General features: G+C 35.3%; 1 protein-coding gene across 2 annotated transcripts in view; it reads left to right on the forward strand.

Moving 5' to 3' along the window:
- The window catches only part of LOC114254708 (pre-mRNA-splicing factor CWC22), a 31,956-nt gene extending 16,698 nt beyond the window's left edge, over nt 1-15,258 (forward strand). Inside the window, exons 1-2 of one of the 2 annotated variants that reach the window (XM_036284169.1) lie at nt 9,958-14,286; nt 14,708-15,258. In XM_036284169.1, the coding sequence (XP_036140062.1) occupies nt 14,087-14,286; nt 14,708-14,990 (483 nt within the window). In that variant the 5' untranslated portion in view covers nt 9,958-14,086 and the 3' untranslated portion in view covers nt 14,991-15,258. Of the gene's footprint in view, nt 1-9,957; nt 14,287-14,707 lie in introns of those variants that run through there. The other variant, XM_028191667.2, reaches the window with a different exon arrangement.
- The last annotated feature ends 620 nt before the right edge of the window (nt 15,259-15,878 follow it).

The raw sequence follows: 15,878 nt of genomic DNA on the forward strand, positions 1-15,878 counted from the left end.
ATTATTAAACGCATATAAATAATTTGATATGGTTTCTGCAAGATTTCTGAGGTAAAAGAGAGCTGCAAGTTATAGCAAAAATATTACGCATCGTTTTTTATTTTAAACGTATTTTATATTTGTATATTTTTATTAAATTCAACAACTCTTACCGTCGCTAATTAATATGAGATTGATATCAATGCCGGAAACTTTACGGCATGTTGAATACTGTCAGTCATTTTTTTAAACGTATAAATGCAATTTTTTTCATTATATCAGAAAATAAAACAGTTAGGTACATTTATTTACATTAGATTTTCCGATTATTATAAAGTTACGTATTGTTACGTGCACATATACATATCCATCGCGCATACATACAAGCCGTAATTAAATTAAAATATTCGTCGTTTTTACAAAATTACGATATACGAGATGTGTGGTAGGTAATACACGGGTGCAGGAGTAGTATTAATATTGCAAAGTACGTGGAATTGCGTGCAACGGCGGAAGATGCAGGAACGCTCGTCGCGCGGCATAATGACGGCCGAAGTGTATCAATGGGACACTCCAGTTTCGATGTAAAACCGCAGCTTGGCGTGACACCGAATTACTTCCAGGGCTCTCGAGTGCCGAACTCCGGCGGGTCGTGTATGCGCGCGTTGTGCGTGACCTAGAGTGCAGTGAAGAACGGAAGGAGGCGGACGTCCCACGTGGCGGGTTGAGGACCCTCGACGTCATCGCTACAGAGGCGTTACTTCGTTTTTCGATCACTCGAAACATTTCGAAAAGAGAGACGCGAATCTCACACCTAAGCGTCAATGAACGATTTTCGGAAGAGGGTGGTTTTACCGAGCGTCTTCACAGATCTTTCTAACAAAACGGTTGTAAGTCGATTTCTATATTCGTTGTACCTTTGACTTGCCAGCTCTCTAAAGCCGAATTATTCACAAAATGTGGTAAATAATCTTTCTTTAGAGAAATTATATATATATATATATATATATATATATATATATATATATATAATATATTAAAAAATTTTATATATAATATATATATATAAAATATTAAAAAATTTTATAGATTGTTCCATTATCACATTTAATTATCTGTAAAAAATTTGAGCATGATTATTTTATTGATTTAAACATTATTTGATTTTTTGTTTGCTTTTAATTTTTACGTATAATCCCGTATTATAATACTTATTTGCAAATTTAATGAACATAGCATTATAAATTAAAAATTTTATATACACTAATAAAACTAAATATTCGTGCAAAAATTTACTTAAATTCATTGATTTATTTAAAAATTATGTATCTAAAACTGCAAAATAGAAGCGTTTTCGCTGGATAAACCGTTATAAGTTAAATTTTTTATTATTGTGGGTTTCAGAGTTTTAAAATTTAGATATTTATTTATCAAAATTTTGTGCTACTGAGTAAAAAAAATCCAAAAAGCGCGCAATTCTTACATTTCGGTAACTTTTAACTGATTTTATAGAATTAAAACATTCTTAAAGTTATTTCTTTATATCAAGATTTATTTTACTCGTAAATTGATAGTACAATTTAGTTTTGTTTCCCAAAATTATTAAAGAAAAAGCTTTGTTTATTTATAATGTAGTTTTCTCTTTAAATAGAATTTTCAATAACGCAGGCAGGCTTTCGATAATATTAAACTCACTTAATATGATAATTTTTAGAATACATAATGGCTACTTTGATATACATACATTTTTTAAAGTGGCCCGAGTCCAAAAGTATTTTACCATCTTGACTGGGATGTAGTATAGCAAATAACAAGATTCCATAATTCTGATGCAAGCACACCTCGAAAACTTCTTTTCCAAAGAGATTCATGGGGAGAGTCGCATTAGACTGGTAAATTCTGAATCTGCCTGCTCCTCTTTTTCACGTTCTTCGCGGATCCTCCCCTTTCAGTCAAAAGGATCCCCACTAACTCCCGTGAAATTTCCAGCCGTCCCTTTAACCTACCCTTTACGTTCATCCTTCCCTCCGGAGCAGCCCCTTCGCCAATCTTCTTCCGTCGTTCTCTACGGTTTCTTCCTTGAACCCTCCGCTCTAAGGATGTCGGTTTTACTTCCAAGAGTAATATAACAGGAGCGTCTAAGGGCAGGGTGGGTAGAACGGAGCACAGACGAAGTTTTATTAATTTCGAAAGTTCCCAAACTGATAATTAGATCCCCGTGGACTCGGGCGCCAAAGGCGAAGGAACTTAATTTCCGAAACGACCGGCGGGGCCGTTTTCTGTTTGGCTTTTACGGCGTTCCAGCGAAACGATCTTGTCATCGGAGCAAGAATTATCATATTGTTGATTGAATCAAATTAGTGATATTTACTTTTTTTTTAAACAAATTGTTATTGGTCGTTTTTATTAGTTTTTTTTTTCCTGAGGATTATCAATTATGTTCACGAATCATTTTTCAAATAATTGGAATAAAGAAATATATAAATATAATGATGGATTTTTAGAGATTTTAAAGGCAAAATTTGATTTTTTATATTAATTTATTGATTAATAGCTTCGGATTTAAATGGTCTGTATATAAAATTATTTTATACATTATTCTCATGTGGAGAGAGAAAAGGAAGCTAAATAATTATCTGTAAATAAGACAAAATATTATTTGTTCAAATAATTGTTCTAAAAAGTTAAAATTGAAATTTATATATTAAGATAAATAATCAACGACGTGAAAATACAACAGTTTGTTGTACCAGAGGAAATTACAATTATTGCAAGTACGAAGTATTAAAAAGCTCTAATAAATATAAAAAATTGAAAAATAATTTAGAAAATTAACATTTAATTTTATCTCTTAATTTGGACGGGAATCTCGTCGCCTCTAATTCTCATTACACACACTCTTTGAGCTGAGACATCCGTCGTTGTCGCGGATTCGACGACGCGCGGCGGACGAGCATAATGCCGCGCGAGCACACGACGGGGCGTCTGTCTTTCTTTCACCCCCGTCCCGGCAGAGAACACAATCAGACGTAGCTGTATTTGGTACTGTGAATGTTGACTCGAAGCATATTTGTCTAGCAATGGAGGAGCGTAGCCTGCAGGGGGTCGGGGACGGGACGCGCGCGCGCGCGCGCTCGCTGACGGGGTGGTTCAAATATTGTGTCGTTTCATTGAGCACACCGTGGCGATCAGAGTCGCATTATTTTGACTCCGTAAAAAAAGAGAAAAATAGCGGCGGTATCGATGTCAAAATGAATTGTCCTTTTAACTCTCCCCTACCCCCTCACCCGCTTCGTCGCTTTCCGCTTGCATTCGTTTGCGGTTTTCGACGTTATTAGCATCGAATCTTCGCTCTCTCCCGGACGATTTTTTCCCCCGGTATTGTCCACGAGGCGAATTTATTTTGTTATTTCCAACATTTACATTTTTCCAGAAAAATAATATGGGAAAAATATAACTATCGCGCCGCGATAATCGTGGCGAATAACACCGACGGCATGAACCAATCACGTGAGTAAATTACTTGCAGAAAAATGAATGTGTACAAATATTTAAGCGGGATGTGTATATAAAATGAAACCTATTGCAGTCGCGTTCGTAAATACATTTGATAAAAATAATCGCGTGATGTTATATGTATCGTGCGAAAAGTTATCGTCTGATGGCTTGGAAAATTGTGATTTCAAAATTGCGACGCGACGTAATTTAAGTCAAGCGCATTTTTAACTCATGATGCGTAAGTAATGTGCGAGCTACGTTAATCCCTACGGGAAGTAACAAATCGAACAGTAAACTGGATTTCGTTTACATTAGATTTTGACCGTAAACTTAATAAAAGTATTTTTTTACTCTGAATAAATTAAAATTAAATTAAAAGTTTAATATCTCTGACTTGTTCTCCAAAGTCAATAAAATTTTTATATATTAGAAAAATATGTCTTCTTATATCTAAAAATTAGAATCTGAACTATTTTGATAGTAGATCTGAACTCAGCGTTGAAAATTATTTTTCATACACTGAGAAAAATGGTTTGATTTTCAATAGAACATATGTGATTGATGCGTTTATGTGAAATTAAGCAGAATTTCTGGTTATTAAAATAAGATTTTATTATTAGAATGTTTGATAGATTTTGTTATATTCAATCATTTTTACAAGATCTGATTCGTCCGTTTTTAAACAGACATACTGGTTGAATTAAAATTTCCAATTAATACAACGAGACTCTTATTTCAGTGTATGCATTTGCATAAAATCTTGTCAACTATTGTAATTAATTATAATATTTATGTACAATTTTTTAAACAAGTATTTGCTACATATATTAAGGTGCAAATCACTTCATTATTCTTAAAAGTGATGAAAATTAATAATGGTCATGAATTGTGTATGTCATAAAGACTTGGAAAACAAAAAAGTATATACGTTAAACGTTCAATTTTAATTGTATTTAATACTTTTTTTCATTTCTATGTCTCTTGCCAACTCTGATATGTTAGTCGTTATTGAATTTATAGAAGGATTAAAAGCCATAGATGTCCGAGATTTTTCGCGGTCCGTGGATTCAAGATAGAGTCGTTAGACTCCGTTGTAGAGCCACAGCCGAAGCTCGAATTAAGTCCCGCGAATAGGTACATACCGATTCGTTTCGGGTCCTCGGCCGCGTGTAATCCTGGCGTTACGAACTTACGAGACGCGGATTACACACCGCTACGCAAACCCATAACGCAAACCTGAATTCCGGGGGCGCTACCAAAACGGCGAAGAGGACGACGCCGCGGGAGAAAGGGGGAGTGGGGGGATGGGAGGGGGAACCCCCGGCTATAATAGGGTCCCGCGATTCTCAGCGACAGTAACATGCCGCTAGTAGGTATACGTATCTGCTTAAACACCACGTAGAGCGTAACACACGTAGTTCGTCCCGGGGAAAGGCGGAGCCAGACCTAGCCAACCAGCGACGAGAATTTCCATTTTAGCTCCTCTCGCAGGACCAAATGCACGCCGGGCACGCTTCCTGTGCTCTCCTCTCTGTAAAAGTCCTGCAGCTACCATAAATCCGTCACGGCTGCTTGCGCATTACGCCGCATTTCCCTGGATGCCGCGAGAGAATTTAGCCGGCAACTTTAAAGAAGAAGCATAGCTCTCCGCGAAGTATGTATATGAATTTTGATCGATAGTTTAGAAAAATAATTGTGTCTCCCTTTGTGCGAAATATCCTCTCGTTTTAGAGTGAGCGTTTTAAATTAAATGAAGTAAATTATAGCTGTGTACCAATGAACTGCGTACTTGTATAAACTATTTTATGTAAATTACGTATACACGTTAATATTATAATTTACGTTACTCATAATTTATCGTTACATATAATCAGATTTAAAATTATAAACATTCTAGTATATGCAATATTGTTTAAAACGTTTTTTTAATTTATTTTTAATTTTTAAAGCACTTACAGTACCGTTAACTTATGCTAAAAGCATTTATACTAAAGATTTATACTAAATAGCAATACAGCTTCACTCAAATGATTTCAGTTCGTACTGTGCGCAAAACGTCCACGTGGAAAATAAAATTCGCGATGACATCGAATTTTCGCAATTATGTAATGTTTGAAGGCTATGTCGCAAATTTACGCTCGATGAAGCAAACGCTTGCCTTCGCTTTCTGGAATCCACTTCTTGGAATTTACTTGCGCTACCTTTTCCGATAAGAATCACTGACACAGATCTGATAATTTGCTTGATGCGTTGATACTGAGTTTTTGCACTTTCCGAGACTTCTGACATTTTATGCAACTATGAGTGAGATGCAAGAAAAAAAGTATTTTCATAGAATCGATCTTTTCATAAATTAAATATGGCAAATGACAGAAAATTTCAAAGGAAGCAGTAAAACGTTAATTAGTTAAATAATTACTTTAAATTTGATAATAAATTAATTAATATTTATTTATTTATTTAGAAGAATCAATATTAATATATTAAATATTTTAAATAGGGTGAACTCGGGTAAGATGGCCATAGTTTTTTTTAATGCAAAGACATACTTTTATTTTTATTATTTTTTTAATAGCGTTTGGTATACGAGTATTACTTTACTGAAGCTTTAAGTATTTAAAACTATCAATATTAAAGAGAAAATACTTAATAAAACTTTTTTATTATCAAAATATTGAAATATGAACATTGGCCATCTTTCACAACTTTTAGGGAAAAGATGGCCATAGTATTATAGAACAGTCGGCTATATATTTTTTATGTACATTTATAGAATAATAAAAAAAACTAATAATTTTATATATTTAGTAATTTTATTGCCACATATTATCACATATTTAATTTTATTTTTAAACATTTTTAATATTAAGTGTTCACACATACAAGTTTAGAATCAATTTAACTCATTGTCATTACTAAAAAAACATATATAATGGCAAATTAAAATATTGGGTGCACAACTTAATTCTTGTCTCCTTTAATAAAATATATACATAAACACTTATCTCGAAATGTCATGGGCTATCTTGCCCAAACTACGAGAGAAAGATAATAATAATATTTATTTAAAAAACAGAAAAGGAATTAAAAAATATAATTACACATTACAATTTACATACTTTTGTTACGTGGGTAATGTTCATTGCGATAGCACAACTGTAATTTATTCGACAGTGTGGCAATTTCTAATGAACACGTGAAAAACTTTGCAGGCAGTCAAAAGTAAAAACGTAATATGACATCCACAATATCGTTATTTCGAATAGTATGAATCGAATAGTAGAATGTATACGCACATAAACTACAGTAAATATTAATTATTTGAAAATAATTACGAGAATTATTTAGCAATTATTGGAGAAATTATAGCCGTTGGCCATCTTTTCCGTATGGTTATTATACCCTAACTTACCCTAATTCTTTCTTAATCTGTGTTTACGACAAAAAAATTTATAATATTTATGGAGAATTTTAATCTTTATTTTTTCAGCAAAATTAAAATTTATATATTTTCTTTACCTTTCATATTCTTATGTCATTGCACGTAAATATTTTCCTGCATTTTTCTTTATGTTAAATTTTTTATTATATTTCAATTTACGACACAATTTATAAAAATTCGTGAAACATAAATAAAAATATTAATAAAAACTAAAATACCTCAAAAGTAAAATACAGACTGTTGTAATGAGAATTGTTTTAAAAAAATGATGCTTACGACGTCTAATATATATTTGAATAAAATTTACAATTGTGTGTGCCAAAATTTCTGTTCTAACAAGGAGGAAATAAATTAGTAAACAATCGACACAAATTTCCTAAATGTTAAAAATGGAATCACACATCCAAAATTTTCTTTCCTTATATTTAATATGGCTACAATTTTTTATTGTTTCGTGTGTTTGAGTTAATTCCTGTTTTATTGAGTCCGAGCTATTAATATACCGGATATTTTCGAGAAAAATCCAATTGTGTGCGTTTTCCGAAAGGCATACGACTGCATTATCACCCGGCACACAGACCCGGAGTTCTTAACATTAGGATTCGTGGATGAGAGGGGGGGGGGACCCAATCTCGCGCAAAAACCCACCGGCAGCTGAGTGTACACAGGGGCCCGTCGTGGCGTTCTGCCTCCCTTTTGCTCCCCGGACGATTCGGGTTCTAACCCGGACTCGTCGTCGGCGTCGTTCTCGTATCCCTGTACATATGTCGGCGTACACCTCGGACCTATGCAAACAGTCGGTATTCATCGGCCAGCACGTATATATCTGATGCGCATGGTCGTCGTGCCGAGAGCACGCGATTTAATGGAAGACACTGAAGCTGCGCTGTGAATAATCGCCGCCGCGTCTTTTGTACCGATTGTCTTCCGCGAGAGCCTCCTTTCAAGCCTGGCGTATTCTGTTCTCTACTAGATCGACATCAACACAATGTTTTGTTTACTGAATAGTTTGATTTCAATGCTATACTTATAAATGTATTAATTAGTGATATGCACTTTTTCAGTGACAGTACACTGATTCCATTTAACACATTTCCTTCTTAATTGGGATTTGAAAGACTGCGAATGATGATCACAGTTATAAGTACAGCACTGCAAATCAGTAAGATTTCGTTGATTTAAATTTAAAATAGACATATCAGATAACTTGGAGCCCTAACATATTAATAATGCATATAGAAATCTAGATTAGAAGTTAATTATATGGCGTATTTAATTATGTTATTAATAACATAAAGTTATATAAAAAAATTGCCCGTAAAAAGTCAACTTTTGTGTTGTGATATTTAGTTAAGTTTCTTTAAATTAATTTATAGTAAAGATTTTTTAAGTTATCATTGAGATACACTATACAGCAGCTACAAGATGTGAAATGTACAGCTAGTTATATCTCTTGTAATAGGATAAAGCAAAATGTTAAATGAAATTTAACACGTCTCTCGATTTAAATTAATTTAAATAATTTTCTTACTAAAAATATCTTTCATACACTTATCAAATTAATCCCTAAAATGCATCATTTTCACTGCAGTACGCTGATCTATACAAGCTCTAATAAACCGAAGCACAAAAATTGTTGGAAGTGAGCACGTTATAAACCTACATTCTGATCAACCCTCTCACGAACGCGCGGAGCGGACGTAAATTTCGGTTGGGAACTCAACAGCAATATTTCATGGCGCTTTGCTGCGATGCGGGATAAAGCTCCGCTTTTCGGGGTTGTAGGGACAGAGGAGCGTGGAGTGGAGCCGGGATATGGGAGGGTGACGGGGAACCCTGCGCGCGGCTATAGCTTGTAAGTGAATTTTATTGCGCGATTATATTGAATCCCTCCGAGCCACCAGCCACTGTCAGGCCACCCCCTCACTTTTGCAACCCCTGGAGAGGTTCCTGGTACGGTGCTCAAACATCCAGCACGTTAATTCGAAATTCGTCTGCGTCACTTCCTCGCACCGCCGTAAGACGATGTTTTACTTCTTCCCTGTGTTACGCGGTCGCTCGAAGATGCGTTTCGTAGACTTCGCCGGGCTGAAGTGGAGATAAAGTGATGACGCGTCGAAGGAGAACGCGAAGTTAGTTAATTAAATCGTCAGATATTAGTTGACGGAATGGAGTCGTAGTAATATTGCAGTGTTACATTAACATTATTGCCATACAAGATTGCACTAGTGCTTGTTATTGTTATATTATTTTGTTCTACTTGTTAAAAAGAATTCGATATTTAAATTTCTTCCTGAAGTACATTAGCGATATGGCTTTCATCAATATTTTTATTTAAAAAATAAAAATATCGAAAGAACTGTTATATCGACTGCAGAATGATATTTGTTGTTATGTAACCGTTTTAGAAAAATATACAATAATTTCGGCGAAAACGTAAACTATAGCCGAAAACACCGTTATGAAAGCAACTGCGGCATGTTGTTTTGAGCATCATACCTCGGGACTTTATTTCGATGGTGAGCAGTGCTTTTGCGCCTCGGGGGACGTACGGTAGTCGACATCAGTGGATACCAAAATCGAAATCTCTGCCCATAGGGTTGTTTGCACGTTGGATCACGACCTCCATGGCAAAATTCACCATGGCCAAACCCCCGGCATTCCCAGCGGCACATGGCTCCTTATCGTCACAGAGATTTCTCCTTCACGACCGAGCGCACTTCTTGCGATTCGCCTTACCACCCGGCAAACACGCCGCACAATTTCCGCGCACGTTGTAATTTAGTAAAGAAGCAGGCTATGTAATATACTGTGTACACATCTAATATTAATACTTCAGCGGATGCAGAGTGAATCAAAATTTGTACGAACTTTGTACGGAATTCTTCGATCAGTTTGGAATCTATTTCAATGAAATTTTTTTAGCAAGCATTTTTTCTCGTAATTTTCTAACTCTTAATATTCGATATCTTAATTTTAATTAATTTCAAAATTCAAGTTTCTCCGTAAATTTTACTTACAATAAATGGAGAAATAAATTTTTATTATTTTCTGGTAACTATATAAATTAATAGAAAAAGCTTTCCTTAATGCTTTGACATTTTTGACAAGGAAAAATTATTTTTCTTTCGACACGTGAAAAATATTCATGTAAAAGATGAAATCGCGTTATATTGTGATTATCTCGAAGGCTGGATTTGTCATATCGAAATTAAAACTCGGGAAGGGGTAGTCAGAGAATTAGCTCATCCCGGCTGTCTCCCGTTTCGCTTTGTGCTATCCCATCTTTCTAGGCAGTAACCGGCTGCTGGTGCTGCCTCTTTCAAGAAAGACCAATGAAATTGTCGCAGATAAAACTTGTTTCTTCCATACTTCGAAAGGAAGCGACATTTCTTGCTGAATTTTTAGCCCTCTTGTCGGATAGCTCCACCAAAGTGAAGTGATATATCTCGTTTGTCATTCGTGATTAGCTTTTTGTTTTATTTTATGTTTATGACATTTACGTATTCATTTTCTCGTATCGCAATTGTTAGATAAACTATCGCCCGCCATTTGTTTTAAGTGTGCGTGGTTGTGGTTTATATCTTTTTTATGTTGATTTATGTAGACTAAATCTTTAGTAAAAACAATTTTTTACTGAATTTTTGCAAGTTACAATTTTCAACTTTCTCTCTCTTTCTCTCAGTATTTCTTTTCGTACATTTTTAAATAAAATTTACAGTTTAATGTTGTTAGTATTGGCAGCAATGATTATTAATAAAAATTCATTTTGTATGATGTATGTGTGTGTGTGCGCGCACCGTATGCATTTATCGCAATACTTGCGTTCTTGACGTCAAGTTCGCATTCTCCGTACCGTGGAGATTGACGGCTGTATTTTAAACGCAGTAGATCGGATGTACGGGCGATTATAGTTCCGTATGATTTTTAATAAACACCGATCAGACAGCCAGATGTATCGTACGGTGCTTGACTCGACCCGATACGAAGGACCACTCGTTCGGCTTATAACGGTGCCACTCGTGACGCACAAAACTGACGGATGGACAGACGTGCACTGTGCGTCGAACACATATTACGCGCGGGAGCGCACCGAACAAAGCTACGCCATTGTTTCGTGCCGTCAATAATCCACTTGCCGTGACTTGGAGGACCCGGGCGCACGGTACGGGGGCGGCACAATTGGAAAAAGGCGCGGAGGAACCCGGGAAACCGGGAGGCCCACCCTCCGCGAAGAAGAAAAGGGAAGACAAATCGTCGGGGTTTTGCAGCCAACCGTTCGTTTAAGGATCGAGTTACTCCTCGAATATCGTTGTCGCATTTTTATCGCCGACCTAGTCTGTAATATACTTTTGAATGAATGTCAAAGCAGTTCCACATCATGCCAATTACTGATGTAAAACGATTCAAGATGAAATACTCAAAACATAAATATATATTATTAATTTATTGCGTTTACTTTTGTAACTGAGCCTTATTTTTACTTGTATTATGCATATAAGACCTTTCTTTTTTAATAACAAAAAGTAATAATTACATTTTTTAAGGACCAGTGAGCATGCGTTTATTTTTATTTTTTTTCTAAATAAATAAACACATATTTATCTGATAAGTAAGTTTACCAAGAAGTTGAACAATCGGCCCTTAGATAAATAAGTTTTTATGATAGAGAGATTTGTAATTGAAACAATAATGTGCATGATGTGGAATAAAAATTAAAATTGAGCTACATATTTTACAAATTTTTTGATTTTACATTCTCTAAAGTATTTTCTAGACGCTTTAAAAAATTCAAGTTACTTCGCTTGACACTGCCAGCGTTCGTAATTATGAAAATAGAGTGTAGTTATAGTACTCTTTTAAAGGAGTCGATGTTTCCGCACCAATTTTCTTGGAAAGAACTTCTCGGAAAAATTGAGAGAAATCCTCGATCTTCCAGTTCCATGCAGAAAACTTCACGGACTACTCAACGGGACGGAAAGTAGTAATTTAGACCTAATATTTAACAATCTGCGCAAATATATTTTACTAGTTCTGTTAATACAATAAGGTCATCGTTTCCTTTTGTTCTCAATGCTGCTATGTAACATTCAGTCGACAGAACTAAAGAACGAAAATTGGAAACAGTGATCTTTGGCACAGAAAAATGTTTTTATATCTTATAATTGTTTTTTATAATTATTTGCAATTAGGAGTAGAGGAGAGTTGCCGATTTACGATAATGATAAGTTTAATGATAAAAATATTAAATAAATGAGAAATGAATAATATAGGAAAAATTTAACAGATTACGTCTTGTTGTGCGTGCTAACATTACGTACTTTAAAAGTCAAGTGTAACTGATATTAATTTTTAATCAATTTATGTAACTATAATATTAAGTGATATTTTTATCAAGTTTATCGAGTTTTTTAAATTGAATCTTTTGCAGTATCTTTTGCAAAACAGTTTATAATAATTTATTATTGATAAAAGGTTAAATAAAAATTTAAACATTATATTAATATAGATACCTTGAATTAACGTTTGTCATACAAATTAGTACCAAATAAAAAATATAACAAAAAATAAGTTAAGTGGTACACATTCAGAACACTCTCCTCTCTCTCTCTCCACACTTTACATCTAGTCTTATTTGCGATTTATATTATACACTTAATCATAATATTAACTATTCGTTAAGTAAAAATACACATAGGAAAAAAACCGCTACTAAGCTTCTTACTAAGCTTGTAGAATCTGTAACTCGAAGTTATATTCGACTAATTTGGAATACTCTCTGTAGAAATCACCAGGTACCGTAGATAATTGGCTCACTGATAACGGGAGATCTCTGCTTTCACGGCAAAACGCCGCGAATTAATCCGTCGTTTGTTTTTCGAGACGTCCAATCGTCAAAATGATAAGCAAACAGCCAGAGCGCGCGTCGGAACCCGCCGCATCCTGGGATATCGGCATCGCCACCGCGGCAGGAAGCAGGATCTCGGAGCGTTGGCAATCGAATGATTAAAGGCGGCTCCGCTTCGGTTACTTCGCCTCAGTGTAGGGCGAAACTCCCGACGGAAATCAGAATCGTTGGCCATCCAGGCGGATTCCCTCTTTCTAGATACCAAGGCTTCACTTCGTTTTCATCCATCTCTCCTCTCGTGCCTCTTCTTTCCCGCTCCGACTTAAGCCTCAACTCCCCCCTTATCCTAGAATTACCCCTCGAAGTCGTCCAGCCATCCAACCCCGAGCTCCTTCTAAACTCTCTGCATTCCTCTCGACAAACAGCGGGTTGCTCCAAGTATCGGAACAGAGCTTTGGAACACGTTTCTCTCTCTATTTCTCTCTCTCTCTCTCTCTCTCTCTCTCTCTCTCTTTTTGTTGTGTAATATATGTATATAGAAAAAACACACACACACATATATATATATATATATTTTTTTAAATATAAAACATGTGTGAGTATGTTGGGGATGAGCGCTACGACGAAAGGGAATATCGATTTATATATAAAAGCTCACTAGCAAGAGTATGCAAATCGTTACATTCTCTCATCTCTTGGATATTACGTACGCGACCGAGATGGTAATGATAATTAATAGCAATTATATATATATATATACATCACCAATGATATGCGACGCTTAATGTGAGGTCTTTTAATTTAGCATAGAATTTCAAAGATCAACCGTAATATTATGGAACAATGAAAGGTGAAATGTTCTCTCGGAAAATTAAACGTCGTTTGTATAATTTTAAATATTATTTTATATAACATTGCGCTTTTCGCGTATATGCACAAAAGAAACAGTTTTGTTGAAATATTTAAAAATTTAGCTACAGGACTGGAAAAAATAATTTTGTCGGACCATCAAAATAATTGTAAAAGAAGTGCAAGCATGATGAGTGACGCTGCAAAAAATTTTTGACGTTCTAGCAATCAATTTGACTTTGATGGTTCAACAAAATTATATTCAGATCTCTGTCCAGGTTAAATTAAAAAATTTTTTAGCATAGTCGTACTTTCTGTGTGTGTGTATGTGGATATATACGAAGCTTGCCACTTGTGATAGATACGTCAAACTTCAGCGAGCTTTGGCATTTCACATTTGTTGGCATTATGAATGATACGTCCAGTAACAACGAATATCTCGTAATAATTTTCGTAACAAATCAAAAATAATGGTACGCCGATCCACCCTCGTTTACGACCTGCTCCGTACTGAGCAGCCACCCGATGGCTTTTCCAAGAATGAGATACTGACGCACATCAGTGACAAATATGACATTGCGGTCAGTAAAACTCTTCGGAGAGACGTCGCCGTTGCTTTGCGTCGCGGTCTGGACTTCGGTATACTCGCTAAGAAGAGAAACAAATTCAGGTGCCTTTTCCTCGGAAAGCTCTTTTAGCAAATAACACACTTAAGATTCTTGAGAAAAATCTCCGGGCAAAACTTAGATAACTGCGTCTGCGAAAGGAACTCTTTTTCAATAACTTCCCTCTTGATAAATTCTCAACAGTTTTTATTTATTTTAATAAGCTACATTTTCTAATGTTGCAAAAAAATATTGTATCATTATGACTTACACTAAAAATGATTAGAAATTATTAAAAAAAAATAATTTAAGGAAAATAATGTATAAAGTGTCGTTGTAAACGCATTACTAAAATTCTTGTTGTACGTAAATTATTACAAATAGGCATTTTGTTTAACAGATATCTTAATATCTATAGAAGTTTATTATTCTAATGATTTATCTTCACTTTCCAGTATTTCATACATACATATATTATTTTGACAGGTATAATCCTGACTTTTTTTCAACTACAAGTTCGAGAGGCAATGTCACCAGAAGGAATACAAAGCCACGGAAGAGAGAGAGGAGCAGCAAGAAAAAGACAACCGGCAGATCGAATGCAAGTAAGGGACGACGACGGCAACGGAAACGATCTCCGACTCCCAGCAAAGGTAGAGATCGCAAACAATCGAGCTCGGTACCACCTAAATTGCCCAGACCGCCTTCGTGGTCGCCGAAAAGACGGCTCCTCATCGACGAGCCTATACCGAAAGTTAAACATTCCTAAATTGGAACACGATCTCTTCATTTATAATTTTTACCAAATTATTTAATATCCGTTATAAGACAAATATGAATCTCACAATCATAAAATGAAACATAAAAAGTATATTGATATAATTGTATTAAATATTATATATTGTATAACACAACATTTTATATACTATTTTTATTTGTAACGCTATGTATTTGTGAGTACATTTACACGCGTTGTAAATCGTGTGAAAATTATATCTTTTGATATAAATAAATTCTCTTTCTGTCTATATTCTTATAGATCTCTGTTAAAAAAAAAAAAAAAAAAAAAAAAAAAAAAATATATATATATATATATATATATATCACTTTTATTATCGTTAGCTTTGAATTTCTTTATATCGATGCATGGAAGATAAAGGAAGAATGAAGACGAATGAAAAAAAATGCAGTTGAGACATAACGATGCGGTAACACCTGCATTACGAAATAGCTTTTAGTCCCACGTAATTAGTCACGCCGACTTTGTAGCCTTTGGTGAATTCGGTAAGGTATTGCGAAAGTGACCAGATCGAAGACGTCGGTGTGAACAACCCCGTGAATCCTGCCGAGGGGGCTTCGGCCAGTTTGCGTCTTTTAAAGGCGGTTCGATGCACCGGCCGTGACTAATCAACGGACAAATCGGTCCACCATAGCTCTGAAGAACTTCGCGGTACGCGGGTGCAGTTTTTCCCCCGGATCATCCCACGAGATTATGAGAATCCGGGATCTTGGATTAGTCGCATCGTTTGAAGCAGTCTCGCTTAACAGGATCGCGATCTCGACCGACGGAAGGTTAATTTCATGGGAAACAGATTTGTCGACCTCGAAAGTATCGTGATATATGATTTCCCGTTAATTGTATCAAACATTTCGAGAT

This window comes from Monomorium pharaonis, chromosome 3 (assembly GCF_013373865.1).
Source record: "Monomorium pharaonis isolate MP-MQ-018 chromosome 3, ASM1337386v2, whole genome shotgun sequence".
NCBI lineage: Eukaryota > Metazoa > Arthropoda > Insecta > Hymenoptera > Formicidae > Monomorium > Monomorium pharaonis.